The sequence below is a fragment of the Balaenoptera borealis genome, assembly GCF_965194805.1.
Source record: "Balaenoptera borealis genome assembly, chromosome: 13".
Taxonomy (NCBI): Eukaryota; Metazoa; Chordata; class Mammalia; order Artiodactyla; family Balaenopteridae; genus Balaenoptera; species Balaenoptera borealis.
Genome location: NC_138870.1, coordinates 21,518,926 through 21,534,632, shown reverse-complemented (window position 1 = coordinate 21,534,632; position 15,707 = coordinate 21,518,926). Strand labels below are relative to the sequence as shown.

Below are 15,707 nucleotides of genomic sequence, written 5' to 3'. Positions count from 1 at the left end.
TCTTAGCATATTTTTTTATAACAGCCTTCTTGTCTACTTCACTTTTTCCAATACACTTTTGTGTCAGCAGTCAACTAGGTTTATATCTTTATAATTTTTCTATAATCCTTAGGAGATAATTTTCGTGTTAGAAATATGATAATATATTCAATTCATGAAACTCTGTCAATAATACCAAGGTTTCTACATGGTGATCCCCAAATAATATATATCATAAATAGTCTAAATTGGGACACAGTATTCTTTCTGACTTTCTTTTCAGGTAAATGGACTATTAATTAGATACATTTGAAAATTACTTAAGGTCTACATTTTATTGAATGTATACAAGGAAAAGGAGGCAATTGCTTAACTGGAATTTTCTCTGGATATTTCCACTTATTTTCAGTGCCTAATCTCTGTGGGTTAAATTCAGTGCCATCTCAGTGTGCTTCCTTTTATGGGAGAGGAAAATTGTAATGATAAATAATAAGACTAACAGTTCCTGAATTTTTACTATGGGTCTGGCACCAGTTCTAAACTCCTTTCTTGTATTAAATCACAGCTCCCCCAAATTGTAGAAGATAGTTACTACTATTATATGCATTTGTTGAGGAAGGAACTGAGACTAGAGATGTTAATTAGCATATCTTGTATAAGGTCACACAGCTAGTCAAGGGTGGAACCTGTAAGGGTCTGATTTCCTCTTCTTATCTATTACACTCTATTGAAAGAATTTTGGTGAAAGGTGGGAATGATGGTATGTGACATCAGATATCCCCTGATTGTGCACTGAGATTTATGGGATCATAGAATTTCCCCATAAAATGTCTGAACACAAAGATTATCCAGTCCAGTTTCTTCACTTTCAAACCTCCATCCCTGTTTTTCTATAAGCTGGGCCTATTTTTGTTGGAAAAAAAAAAATTAGCTTTCATTTCATATATGGGCCAAAATTTATTTTTTTAACATTTTACTTTCTTCTTTCAGATTTTTAGCTCCATAATGTCCAATTTAAAAAATTAATTTGTCAGTTATTAAATTTTGTGTTAAACCACTTTTGATCTTTTATGATGAAGGGTTCGCAGGATATGCCACCCCAAAATCTGCCACTTTGGCATAAGAATTATCTTGAGCTGAAAACAATTAAAAAGTTGAAGAAAAGGTCCTTACCCTCCTCCTATTTGCCTAAAAGCCGGGCATAAACTTTCAAAAGTGTTTTTCCTCCCCTCTCTGCCAGGAGGGACAAAGGTTAATTCCCAGAGACAAGTTTAGACCCTATCAGCCTGGAGAGGGTGCCAGAGGAATTTACATAACAGGCTTTATCTCTGCCCTTGGAAGCCTAAAACTGCTTTCCTTTGTCCTGTTATTTCTCCACAAATTTATTATTCTTTGTAGAAGATGCTATATAAGCCAGAGTTCTAAACCACCTCTTTGAGTTACTAATTTTTCCCAGGGTATCTCCCATGTATACATGAGGTGTACAAGTTAATAAACTTCTGTTCATTTTTCTCTTGTTAATCTGTCTTTTATTACGGGAGTCTCCGCTAAGAACTCAGAAGGGTAGTGGGAAAATTATTTTTCCTCCCATACAATAAACCATATTTTTAAAGTTTTTATGTTAGTAGTAACACATCCTTATCGTATACAAATTCCTAAAACGTTAGTATATAAAATATAAATGGGGCCCTCCCCTGCACCCTAACATTATGCATGCCTATTCCCACTCTCAAGCTTAGCTTTGTGAATAGTTTTGAATTAACCACATTCTGAAAATGTTTAGCAGCTAAATAAAAACTTCATTTACCAGTATTAGAATATTTTCATTTTCCCACTAAGAAAATACAGAAATGTTATGATCTATTTAGAAACTCAACTAATCTGATGAATTTCAGCGCAGTTGTTGCTGTTAGAGAATGCCCCTGAAAAGCCATATTTCTCTGAAGAAAATGAGGTTGATTTATGCCAATTCACAGCTCTGGGTGGAGTGCACCACTTGGATATTTTGGAGCTTCCTCCACAGTGTAAACCAAGGAAGGGCTGGATGATTGTGGAAGTAGGTTAATTCTTGAATCAAAATTTATGAATAAAATAATTTCTCATGCTTTTACTTCATCTCAAACGATCTAAACATCTAGTGAATTTAACCCTATTAAGCAAGCACAAAGGAAACAATGTAATTTTCAACTGTCTTGAATGTATAAATTTGAATCAGATACTAAAGGAAAGGAATCTGAAATAATATGGATTTTAAAACTAGAATTCATACATGTTTACTTAATTGTAAACCTATAGCACTATGATTATATTGTGCCAATTTGGCCTTAATAATGACAGTCTATTTCAGAGGCTGGCAAGCTTTTTCTGTAAAGGACCAGATGGTAAATATTTTCAGCTTTGTGGGCCATACCAGCTCTGTCGCAACTCCTCAACTCTGCCACTGTCACATTAAAACAGTCATATGTAAATGAACGGGCATCACTGTGTCCCAGTTAAACTTTATTTACAAAAACTGGTGGGGGGCTGGATTTCTCGTGGACCATAGTTGGTGGACTCTGGTCTAAATCAGTGGTTCCCAGCATGTGGTCCCTTGACCAGAAGCATCAGCATCATTTGGCAGCATCTGGGAATTTGCTAGAAATGCAAATTCATGGGCCCCACCTCAGTCCTACTGAATCAAAAACTCTGGAGGTGAGACTCAGCAGTCTGTGTTTTAGCAAAACACACTCCAAACTTTGAGAGCCACTGGTCTGGATCTTTGATATACAAAGTGTGGTCTATGAACCTGAAGCATTAGCGTCACCTGGGAACTTGTTAGAAATGCATAATTTGGGGTTTCACCTCAGATCTACTTCATCTGCATTTTAACAGGACCCTAAGGTGATTCATACGCACATTAAAGTTTGAGAAGCACTGATCCAGGCAATGCCAATGCTGCTGATGTACAGATAGCCCACGATGAGTAGTAAGGATACTGATGGTAGCAGTTGTTCATCATTTTTCAAGGAGTTTCTCACTTCTGTTTCAATAAGCAGTAACACTTGCACTAGCATTGGCTTGGTTTAACTTTTGGTGGCCTACGTCCCAGATACACCCAGTTATGTTGTCATGGCCCCTTCCTCCTTCCTTCCTTTCTCTCCTGCCCTTCTTTTCTTTCTCCCTCCTCCCTCCCAAACCCCTCCCATCCCCATCTCTCTGCTCTAACACATCATGTACATAGATTGTCAGACACTTCTCACCCACAATCCTATCCATTAAGGATCTTCATGCATTCTTGAATTAGAGCAGTATTTCTCAATTTTTATTTTTTTCCCATTATCACCCCTCTAAGGAGTGCTTTGTAGACATTTTTTTCCTAACTGCCCCCCCGCCAAAATATTAATACCACAGATATACTGTGTATCTGCTTATGCGCTATATGTATGTCTGTATTTTATACCTAAAAGAGTACAATTGTTTCATGATCCCCCTAAGCTAATTTTTACCCTCTTAGGGATGATATTGCTGTTCCTTTCCCCTTCTCCCCACAAATGAGAATGCAGTTATTAGGGTGAACCTGGGGAGATAATCTGGTCTGTAGCCACTCTGAAGAATCTACTTGAATCAACCTTCCCTACCTCAGGGATAACTGAAGGACAGGGAGGAGTCCAAGAAAGACACCCTTTGGTGGAGGTAGGCCTTCAAAACTCTTTATCCATAGGAAGGTCCCAGCCTGAACTGGGAATTTCAAGGATTCATCCAAAGAGTTGTTGTTCTTGAATTTTGGCAGGATATCCTGATACCACCACTCCAGGCTCCCAGTCTGAGCCCAAAGTATCCTCCTTCACACCTGTTTTTCTCTCCTGCAACAAAGAGGCCTTCCTCCTTTTTACCAAGTCCCTTTTTAATAATCTCACACGTGCCCTAGAAATTTTCCCCATCCAATTTTTTCCTCTATTTTGTAACATTTTTAATCTCCCCCCCCCTTTCCTAGATCCTTCTCTGCTAAATTCTGATAATGGACAAATCTCCTTTATCCCACAGACATCTGCCCTTGGCTTAATTTACTTTCTCCCCACTCTTCCCCCAGAGCTTTTTTGAGAAATAATTGAAATATAACATTGTGTAGGTTTAAGGTATGCAATATGATGATTTTTAATTAATTTCATTCATTCGTTTCTACACTTCTCAAAAGGTTGCTTATACTTCTTTCTGTCTTCCCACACACACCCTAACCAAGGTATTGGAACATGGGATTTGGAGTCCTATAGATCTATTTTTGACTTCTGGCACCTTCTTGAAGTCATTTTGTAATCTTTGGCACATTAATTGATTTCTGTAAGTCCCAGTTATCTTCTCTGTTAAATATATGCCTTGTAGAGTTACTTGGAGGGATAAAATGAATAGTTAAGTCCCAGCCAGCATAGAACCTGGCCCATAGGAGGGTTCTGAATTACATTCAAATGTAGTCATTTTTTTTCCCTCAAATCATTATCTTTAATTTTATTGTGACATTTTGTTAGTCAATCTATAGTTAACTGTGACCAAACTGCACTGCTTATTTAAAATAACTGTATAGCTTATTCAGCAATATTTACATCTTTAACTGTTACCAGTCAGCTTCTAACTTGGTATTATTTTGGTCATTTTTAAAAGATACTCAAAGAAGGATTACAGAAATATACATATCCTCCAGAAACTGCAGAAGACTTTGAAACAGAAAACGCTTTCCCACCCATAGAGGTCATGCTTGAGGTTCATGAGAACGTAATCTTTTTTGAGAATCCTGTGGTTGCAAGGTGGGATGCTGAAGGTACGGCAATGCCTTAACCAGCTTTGATAATTATGTAATGAAGAGAGATACAATAATATAAATTCTTAAATCAAATTAGGAAATGCAGCGTGTAAAGTGAGTTTCTAATCTTACATATTTCTCTGCCAATTCTAGGGTCTTTGTTTTGTTTGCTCTTAATGGAAAAGAATAAGGATTGGAGTTTTTTATAACTATTAGCTGCTGAAGTGTTTATATCTGCCATATTCTCTGAGAAATTTCTTTATGTTTATACAATTACGTTTTAAAAAAGAAGGAAATGAACAAAAATATCAAGATAGTATAGCAAATCAAAAACAAACAAATGAAAAGCCTATTCTCTCTTGAAATGGCCAAATAATTCACACTGGGGTGATTAAAATTTGATTATTTTAATGTTAATGATTTATAAGTTGCAAAGCTTATTACAGCCAGGTACTGAGGATGTGGAGTGGGTAAATGGGAAACCTGAGAAAGAGGAAAACTAGCCACTGTATGCCTCCTTATAACTTTTGACTGTTGAATCATGGGAAATTATTGCTTATTCAAAATGTTAAATAAATATCAATAAAATCAGAAGTACTAACAGAAATACAAGCTAATAATTCACCAGTCATTAACAGATACCTTATTTGGGGTTGGCTGGCTAAACTTTGAAAGGTCTCGGTCTTGTGAATTGATGTATGCACATTTTGGGGCTCTTAGATGAAAGCCGAATAGCTTTGTTTTTAGTGTAGGTGAATTATTCTACATCCATCTATTTATTTGTGAAAGGGTTTACATACTAGATGATAAGTTTATAACAGATGAGATCACTAAAGCACAGAGCTATTACTTTATTTAGTTAATGGGGGCGGAGAATTTAGAGAATATTTTGTACTTTAAACTTTTTCATGGTTGCTACAATACTCCATATTTTTGCTTGTATAGACATAGCCACAAGATATTATTTATTCTAGAAATAATTTATATATTAAAAACAGTATATTTTTATCAATACATTAAACCATAAAGTATATCAAAATGAACATTAGGTAATTTTTTCCTTTCATGTTGCTTTTAGAGGTTTCACTTTTCCTTTCCTTTAATGGTAATCTTCCTAAATATTTATCACATTAAAATTTATTCATACTCAATTAGTATTAGACGAGGTAAATTATCCCACATGACTCAGGGAAATACAATATGTAAAAATTGACTCTAACTACAGTAATTGTACGACAGTAATCTACAACTCCAGTAATTTTTAAACCATGGGGAAACTTTTTTGCCAGGAAATACTAGAAAGTTGAAGAATTTATTTATAGGAAATACTTAATTTTTACGTTTACATATTAGTTTTGTTAATGTAAAAACAAAAAGAGGAATTATAAAGAACTTAGTTTTCCAATATAATTGTATTTATTATATTGAATTTAAGACTGAAAAATAGTCAGTGAAACCCTCCATGTGAGAAGAGGAGAAAGCCAAGTGGGAATGAAGAGGGCATTCTAGAAAGATAATGATTCATTCATTTGTTCCATAAATATGCTAAACAATAAGAAAGATAGAGATAAATGAGACATAGTTCCTTCTTCCAGGAGTTTTCAAAGTTGCAGGAGAGGCAGAGAGGGAAAAAAATCATAATACAATGTAGTAAGGTGCTATGTAATAGACAAAAGTGCTACGGAGCAGAACAGTGGCTGGGTCCCATCTGGAGAGTTACGGAAGTCTTCTCCTAGGGTGGAATATTGAACAGGTCCTTAAGAGACTAAGAGAACATTCACATGTAAGTCTTGTGTGGACATATGTCTTTATTCCTCCTGGGTATATTCCTAGGAATGGAATTGCTGGGTTGAATGGTAAGTTGATGCTTAACTATTTAAGAAACTGCCAAATTGTTTTTCAAAGTAGCTTTACCAGCAAGATACGAGGTTTCCCATTTCTCCACATCCTTGCCAACATTTGTTATTATCTGTTTTTTTGATTATAGCCACTCTAGTGGGTGTGAAATGGTAGTTTGTGGTTTTAATTTGTATTTCCCTAATGACTGGTAATGTTGAGCATCTTTTTTAATGTATTTACTATACTTTTGTGTATCTTCTTTGATGAAATGTTTATTCAAATCTTTTGCCCATTTTTAAGTTGGGTTGTGTTTTATTATTGAGTTGTAAGAGACACAAAATACCACCTATTATATGATTGTATTTAATGAAAAGTCCAGAAAAGGCAAATCTTTAGAGACAGGAAGTATATTAATAGTTGCTTGGGGCTGGTGATGGGAATGGGAATTAACTATAAACGGACATAAGAGATCTTATTTGGAGGATAATAATGTTCTAAAACTGAATAAAACTGGATGGTGATGATGGTCGCACAGCTCGATAAATTTACTAAAACTAATTGCATACTCAAGACAGGTGAATTTTAAAGTTGTTTAAAAAGAAAGATGAAGAGAGTTTCTCTAAGAGATAAAGGAATAGTCCTCTAGGAAGAAAGAACGACATGTGCAGAGGCTCAGAGGTATATGATGTTGTTGCAGAAGAAGAAGAAGTGTGGCTGGAAAGAGGTCTGAGAAGTGGCAAAGGAGGAAGCCGGAAATCAGAATCAGAGCTTCATTCTAAAGGTCTCACAACTGTGCTGAGGAGTTTGGACTTGATCCTGTATAGACAGGAAGAAACTCCCAGCAAAGCTGGCTTTTTGTGGAGATTCTATTCTAAATGTGAAAAATCAATTTATACATATTGCAGTTATGGGAGTGGTTTCGTTCTTATTTTTGCAGAGGAAAAAAATGGAACTAATGTCACATTCTTCCTAATTCTAAAGGTAAACACTGGAAAACTGATGGCATCAGCAATGTATCTTACAAATCGGAAGACAGACTTATAACATTCAGCCTGGAAACTTTGGGCCCTGTTACCTTGATTCAAGATGCTCATGTTAATATGCCATACCAGTCATGGGAGCTAAGACCACTTGATGTGAATAAAGTACTTCTGACTGTGACTACAGTATTTACTGAGATTCAAATACAAATTAAGGTAAACTGCTGTTATAGCAAGTCATGTCAAAGAGCTAAATCTCTCTGATGACTGTGTGTCAAAGCAATCAATCAATCACTGCTGATTTACATATTGAAATATGTCTTTTATAAGTCTATTTACAATATACCTTGAACTATAATTTCTAAATGAAATATAAATTGAATAGATGATAGGAAATAACATGTAATAAGTAAAGTACAAATTTGTACCCTAAAGTTACTAGGACTAGAACAGTTGGTGAAGCTATAAGCCTGGTTGCAGTATGGCTTTCAGAGTTTTTGATCCACTCTAAAGAGGCTTCCTGATCTTATCACCTAGCCATTTGAAATCCCATTTGAGTGCCTCCATTGCTCACCACTCAGAAATTACACAGTCTGAAATTTAGAGACACAAAAAGTAGATTTAGTGGTTGCCTGAGGCTGAGGGTGGGAATGAGGATTAACTGTAAATGGACATAAGGGATTTTACTGGAGGGATGAAAATGCTGTAAAACTCATTTATGGTGATAGTTGCACCACTCAGTAAAGTTACCAAAAAAAATCACTGGACTGTGCACTTGGGTGAATTTTATGATATGTAAGATATACCTCATGAAAGTTGTTTTAAAAAAAGAGAGAGGAAAAAAAAAAAAAGAGATAACCTGAAATTCCTTATGACTGTGGCAGGAAGGCTAGAACATCATCAAATTTGGCTTTTAAAGTCAGATGAGAGATGTGAACTCTGTACACCTTCAAATTGCCACTTTGCAGACTTTTTTAAAATTCTTTAAAATAAATTTATTTATTTATGTATTTATTTATTTACTGTGGCTGTGCTGGGTCTTCATTGCGACACACAGTCTCAGTAGTTGTGGCGCACAGGCTCTCTAGTTGCAGCACGTGGGCTCTAGAGCCTAAGGGCTCAGTAGTTGCGGCATGTGGGATCTTAGTTCCCTGACCAGGGATTGAACCCGGGACCCCTGCATGGGGAGCATGAAGTCGTAACCACTGGACCACCAGGGAAGTCCCGCCACTTTGCAAACTTTAAAACTGGATAATAATTTTGCATTATTATGTTAAAATTTTATTATATATGTGTAAAAAAATTATGATCCTTAAACGTTGCAACAAGATTGCTGTCAAATAGCTATTATATATCAATATGAACACATGCAGTATTCTTAGATCATAATTTATAAAGTAGGAGACCTGAGAGATCCTGCAGTTCAGTCCCTGGATTGCTCAGATGAGCCCAAGAAGAGTTGATAAACTCCTTAAGGTAACGTGGAGACTTTGTGGTGGAGCTTTTGGATCAGGCCTAAAACATATCAGTCCTGCGTTCTTTTTAATATAGGATTTTAAAAAAATAGTATAAAGAACCTAACAGCTGGACCTAGAATGATAATGAGATAATAGTTTCTTTAACTTACTTGTATAAATGCTTCTTTTTTCTTCTTGAAACTAGGAAAACCTCTGCATGTTAGCGTCAATCAAACTAAATGACAAAAAGCATTCCTCTATTTTGGAAGAAAAGTGGATGACTCCTGTTTCTTTCATTATTGCTTTGAAAGAAGCTGGACTGAATATCTTCCCTACTGGACACTCTCACTTTTATGTTGTCATAAACTATAAGGTAAGAATGAATCTTTCCAAATTTAAGGTGCTGGACATTTAGAATGTCAGCAAGTATTAAATTTTATATAAATCTTAAGGTACACCAATGGTTTTCTATATTCACTTATATAAGATTATAGTTAGAAAGGAAGGAATAAATAGCATGACCAGAAATCCAGGGTTCTCTCAAATTTAATAATCTGTTGTATGATCTTCATAATGACACATGGAGCATACCACAGCTGGTCAGTTTAGTGCAAAGGTAGTCTGAGCAACTTCCCATTTCGTATGCTTTCTTTCTCCTTCCAGACTTGATACATGTAAGATTTCTAAAAAGAGTAAATGACTCAGCAGTTTCCCAAATATGATAAGTCAGGCAAAATTAGACATACAAGGACCACCAAACCCACTTCCTTCTATTTCTCGACAGAGCCTCCCTGTCTGCGTACAGCTTCATATGACTCATAAGTTTAGTTAAATGAGATCCTTCCATGTTAAACTGTGAGCTCCTTGAGGGGGGTGGGGGGTGGCCGTTTCTTAATCAACTTTGATTCTTCTAGCACCAAGCCTATTCCTAGAATACAGTAGATGTTCAGCAAATATTTATGATGCATGAATGAAGACAAAGTGGCTTCTAATCATGAAAGGTGTTTTGGGCAGAAGAGTTCTATACTCAAGAACAAGTTTATAATATACCAGAAAATGGCAATATAGGTAGACACTTACAACATTTGAAAATAATCCTGTCAATAAGAGTGTATACATATATGCGTAGGGAAAAAAAAACCAACCTTAGTTTTAGTAACTGAAATTGCCAGTTACCCTACAAATGCTGAATGTCATATACTAGTCATCTTTTCACAATATTATACTCAAGACTTTTTTTTTTTCTGAACACCTATATTCTAGACATTGTTTTAGATGCTTAGGAAACAGTGAATAAAACACAGGTCCCTGCCCTTGTGGAGCTTACATTCTAGTAGAGGGAGGCAAAAATAAACAACAAACATAATAAACAAAATTATCTTATATGTCAAAAGGTGCTAAGTGGTATGGAAAAAGGAAAGGTACAATACCAAATAGGGTGTAGGGGGAGAGGGGTTCAATAAGGAGACAAGATCTGATCAACACTTCAAGGTGGGGAATTTAGCCAAGTTGATATCTCTGGAAGGATATCAGCTTCCAGGTGGAGAGAAGACCTGGGGAGAGAGCCCAGGGGGCGTGGCCTGATGTGTTTGAGGATGGGAGGAACAGCAAGGAGGCCGGGATGCCGAGAGAGCAAAGGGAGAAGAACAGGGGATAAGGTCAGAGAGATAATGGGGTGTACGGGGGATGTCAGACCACAGAGGCCCTTGTGGAGCATTGTTAGGACTTTGGATTCTACTCTGAAAAGGGAAGCCATTGCCCCGTTTTGAGAAAGAAGTCATGTAATCTTACATTTTATTTTATTTTTTTAATATTTGAATTTTATTTTATTTTTTAATAGTTTTTTAAAATTTTTATTGGATTATAGTCAATTTACAATGTTGTGTTAGTTTCTGCTCTACAGCAAAGTGAGTCAGTTATACATATATACATATAGTCACTCTTTTTTAGATTCTTTTCCCATATAGGCCATTACAGAGTATTGAGTAGAGTTCCCTGTGCTGTACAGTAGGTCCTTATTAGTTATCTATTTTATATATAGTAGTATGTATATGTCAATCCCAATCTCCCAATTTATCCCCCCCCCCACTTTTCCTCCCTTGTTAACAATAATTTTGTTTTCTACATCTGTGACTCTATTTCTGTTTTGTAAGTAAGTTCATTTGTACCATTTTTTAGATTCCACTTAGAAGTGATATCATATGATATTTGTCTTCCCTGTCTGATTAACTTCACCTGACTTACATTTAAATGGATCTGTGTTGAGACCAGACCAGACTATAGTAGGCCAAGGATGGAAGGGAAACTAGAGAGGCTCTACGATCAACTCTATTTGTTTGTATATTGACAGCTTCCTTTGGTAGAAGTGAAAGCTTATCGACAAATGGCCCTGCTAAGTTCTGCTTTTGCGTTTGGTTGGAGCAAGTGGAATACAGTATGTGATTCTAAAAAAGTTGTATTTCAGGTATAGTATGCAAAAACCCCATTAAACTATTTTGTGCTCCAAAAGAAGATACTCAAAAGCTAAATGAATGTAGACCATGGTTTCTCCTTTTAAAAAGGTGAAAAAGATTAACATTCAAAATGTAGTTTTACAACTTCATTTTCTTTAATTTTGTCAAAAATATAAAACCAAACCATGTAAAGGTTGTACTTTCATTGTCCATTATGGTATCAAATGCTCTTGATTTCAGGCTTAGAGACCTTCTCTCTCTTTACATCATCAACTGAAGAACAAATGTCAGCCTTTCACGTGAATATATCTATGATTCACAGACTTTCTCCTCTGAGAGGGTTAGGCCTCCAATTTAACGTCTGGCACATTTCCTACTGCCTGATAAAGAATGTATCTTATCAAATTCTACAAGATGACTGATGAATATTTTAGCATAAATGAGCCACCATGTTTATTTATCTTGTTTATTGTGTGTTTCTCCTATTACAATATAAGCTCCTTGAAGACAAGGTTTCTATTGTTGCAGTTGTTAGTTACTTATTAGTATGTTTAGTTATTTTTTCTTTGTTGTTGTTATGTCCCCAGCACCTAGAACAGTACCTGGCACTTGAAGCCATTCAATAAATATTTTTTAAGGAATTAATACATTTTGATAAGTTCCATAAACACCAAGATATAAACAGTTTCATGCTTTAAAAAAAATGGGACATTAAGAATGTTTCTTTTTATCTTAGCAATACAGGGAACTCAACTGAGCCCTTCAAATAAAATACTCTACTGTCAAAATACCCAATAAAAGAGGAACTATTAACATATTTTTCTTTCTTTTTCTTTAGGTGAGGGAACACCTTCCTAAAGAAGAACCCATTCAAAATCCTAATTGGACCCTTTTAATGTTTAGTGGTGATAGGGCACAAAGTCTCAAAATCAATGAATACAGTGATGCATTCTCTGAAGCCCTTAAAGAAGAAACTGAGTTTCATTCTACTTTATATCACATGGTTAAGGATTTTGCTTCTAAAGAAGCAATGAAGAAAGTTAGGTGTTCCAACTGCCAGTTTGTTGACTCTGTATGCCACATGCTACTCTCAACTAGATTACTCAGCTATTCTTAATCCCCACTGATAAATTTTATTCAGTATGAAGAATGAAGCAACTTGGAGAAAAATCCGGTATTTCTACAATAAAGTGTAATGAGTGAATATATGTCAAATAGGCTGTTAAAGTGATCTAATCAGCATTTTATACTCAAATTTTATTTTCTAAGAATTAGGGTTTTTTTCCTTATGCGTACGTGACCTACTGAGACTTCCAACGTTCACTGTATGAAAATTTGAATGGTTCTTTATTTCAATAAATTTTAACAAACAATAATATCTCCTCCTCAAAAAGCTCATTAAAAAATCATATAGGCGGGCTTCCTCCCCATTGTAGTTTAGTTAGGAAGGTAATCACAAAAAGAGGGAATATAAAATATCTTACAGTCATTCTGAGAACCTCTGGTTCCATGCTATAATTTCCCAGCTAAAAGTTACTAATTTACAAAGTTCAGATACTGAAACTTTAAAAATCAAGATTAGCATTAGCACATTAGGATGTGCTGCAGTCACACTGGCGGTGGCCCATTGTGTTGGAGTCTGGTAAATGGCCACAAGATATGTTCTAGAGACGTCCAGGAGTCCCCATCCTGTGTGGGAGCAGCATCCACAGACTTCTGGAAAAATCGGCCTGTGAAGAAGCTCATCAATGCCGCAAATAGTACAATGAATGCGACAGAAAGCCAGAGTGCCTTATTGGCCTCTCTGATGGAAGTCTTGAGATTTGTTGCCCAGGAAGCTATTGTGTTATAACTACAAGGAAAACACAAAATCAGCATGTGGTAATCACAATAATCTGTTATTAGAAACAGTCCTTTTGTCAACAATAATCAAGTCATGCATCTGCCCTGCATAATTCCACCAACACCTCCTCATAATAAGCTACATAAGTATGATCTAGCCTCTTGGCTTTGGCCACAATCTGCTCCCCCAACCCCTTATAATTTTTAGAATTAAAGAAATGATGTGCTAAGGTAAGAATCTGAAAATTATGTGATTTAGGCATTATTTAACTCCTAACAAGTACATTTGAGTATTAAGTTCATTTTTTCAATCAGGTAAGGCAATTTATATTCCTGGGGTAGAAAAAATAATGTTATTTATTGGGTAGAGCAGGATATATGTACTTATAAACATGTCACTTATTTCTCACCATACCCTGGACTTTTGCTGTACTGAAATGCTAAAATTCCTTTTAGAAACACCCACCAAAAAAGCTTATTACAGCATCATATAAGTCTTTGAAAATTGTTAACTATGTGTTTTACACGTGCTAATTCATTTACTCATGACAGCAAATCAATGACATAGGTACTATTATCATCTCTATTTTATAGATGAAGAAATCAGTGCTCAAAAATGGATGAACTTGCCCGGGTCACACAGCTAGTCAGAGAGCTAATTCAAGCCTGGGCCATCTGGTTCCAAGGCCAAGTTCTTAACACTGTGAACTCACCTGCCTCTTGTAGTTCATAGGTTCAGGGATAATTGTTATACACCATATGGAGTTTGTTATTCATCTTAAATTTAACATTTTGAAAGGTCTTTTAGTAAAGTAATTTGATTAATACTGCTAATCCTGCCTTACCTTTCCCCATTCCACCAAAATGGTATCGTTTAGCAAGTAGACAACTTACATTGAAAAGACATCCCATTTTGATGGATTATTTTTCTTTTCAGAAAGACTTGGCTTTCTTGTCCTTTCTACTGTTTCTTCTTCAGGTGGTTCTGAGTCATCTTTAGTTCTGTAAATAAATATTGTTTTTAAATATTAAACTATGGATAATGTGCTATTATTATTTATAAGATACTGCTAAATTTTCCTGTATTACTAAGGAGGCTCGCAGATATTCGTTTTGCTTTAGAAAGATTTGATAAATAGCTAATTCTAAAAGTCAAATCACCAACTTTATATTTTTAACCATTTATAGGAATTTAATTCTTTAAAGTAACTTTCTGTATTTAGAAAAATAGCAAATGTTTGTTGTAGAAAGTTGGGATGCTAGCCAAAGAACAAATAAAAAAGGGGAGATTTACAAAGAACATGTGTAAGTTAGTTAATTCTCACCACTCATAATTAACCAGTGTTGTTACTGTGATTTTCCTTCTCTGCATGTGCGTGTGTGTGTCTGTGTGCGTATTAGTAACTACACTTTAAAAAGCAAATGTGGATGCTATATTTCTCCCTCTGTGTATTTTTCATTCAACGTATCATAAAATTGTTCTCATTAAGTTTTCTTTTACCACATTTTTTTTTTAATATTCTGTATTAACAATTGATTTTACTCTTTTTTCTGTAGGTTTTTTGAGCAGTGCTAAAGTGGAATAACATCAAAGTGTCATTTCTTCTTTCTCTAAAAAATCTTAATTCTTTTAACATGTTTATGAAGATATGTTCGGTATAAAACTACCTAAAATAAACTATTAGCGGTCAGTGAGCTGGGAAGTAGCAAATGGGTTGACTGTATTTAAATAAAATCATATTATCTAAAGAGGGTTCCTTTACCTGAACAAAACTTGTTTCATTGTTCATGTTCCATGTTTCATGTTCACTGATGAGTGCCTAGTTGGATTTGAATTTTGAAATCCCAAACTTACAATCCCCTCACAATTGCCAAAGGGAATTGTGTCTCAAAGTTTTTGTTTTTTGTTTTTCAGTCAAACACCTATAGGGAATGCATGTGATAGATTTTAGTTTGGTTTTTAAAGGCCACAAAGCCCAAAAGCCAGAATTCTTGTAGGATTCTCAAGGTTTCAGTCTTTCGTTTGCGAAAACTTCTCAGTAGAAATCATACCATACGGACAAAAATTTAAAAGTAGATTATAATCTTTTCAAGGAAACTCTTGCTTTTTTCTTTTAACCCAGATCAGAAAATATCCATTATGTTAACTCTAAATCTAAAAAGAGTTCAATACATGCAATTAGACTCCCAGGATTATTTAAGGAAAAAATAAAGGCTTTGAGGGTAGGAACTATGTCTTTTTCATCTTTATATCTCTTAAGCTTGAGCGTAGTGTGTCTCATATAACAGGCACGCAATGAACGAGTTATAAAATCCACATAAAATCATTTCATTAAGATCTCTACAGACGAGGAAACTGGGACCAAATAAGGTTAAGCAATTT

The 15,707-nt window shown here is 35.3% G+C and overlaps 2 protein-coding genes across 7 annotated transcripts in view; one reads left to right on the top strand and one right to left on the bottom strand.

Moving 5' to 3' along the window:
* DNAI7 (dynein axonemal intermediate chain 7) overlaps nt 1-13,068 on the top strand; it is a 74,346-nt gene extending 61,278 nt beyond the window's left edge. For all 5 annotated transcript variants that reach the window (XM_082352159.1, XM_082352160.1, XM_082352161.1 and 2 more), the window contains 6 exons: nt 1,875-2,035; nt 4,615-4,771; nt 7,574-7,788; nt 9,235-9,402; nt 11,380-11,493; nt 12,321-13,068. In XM_082352159.1, coding sequence (XP_082208285.1) covers nt 1,875-2,035; nt 4,615-4,771; nt 7,574-7,788; nt 9,235-9,402; nt 11,380-11,493; nt 12,321-12,599 — 1,094 coding nt within the window. In that variant the 3' untranslated portion in view covers nt 12,600-13,068. The remainder of the gene's footprint in view (nt 1-1,874; nt 2,036-4,614; nt 4,772-7,573; nt 7,789-9,234; nt 9,403-11,379; nt 11,494-12,320) is intronic.
* Nucleotides 12,815-15,707, bottom strand: part of LOC309609958 (inositol 1,4,5-triphosphate receptor associated 2-like) — a 48,044-nt gene continuing 45,151 nt past the window's right edge. For both annotated transcript variants that reach the window (XM_082352234.1, XM_082352233.1), the window contains 2 exons: nt 14,219-14,326; nt 12,815-13,334 (listed from right to left, as the gene is read on the bottom strand). In XM_082352234.1, the coding sequence (XP_082208360.1) occupies nt 13,091-13,334; nt 14,219-14,326 (352 nt within the window). In that variant the 3' untranslated portion in view covers nt 12,815-13,090. The remainder of the gene's footprint in view (nt 13,335-14,218; nt 14,327-15,707) is intronic.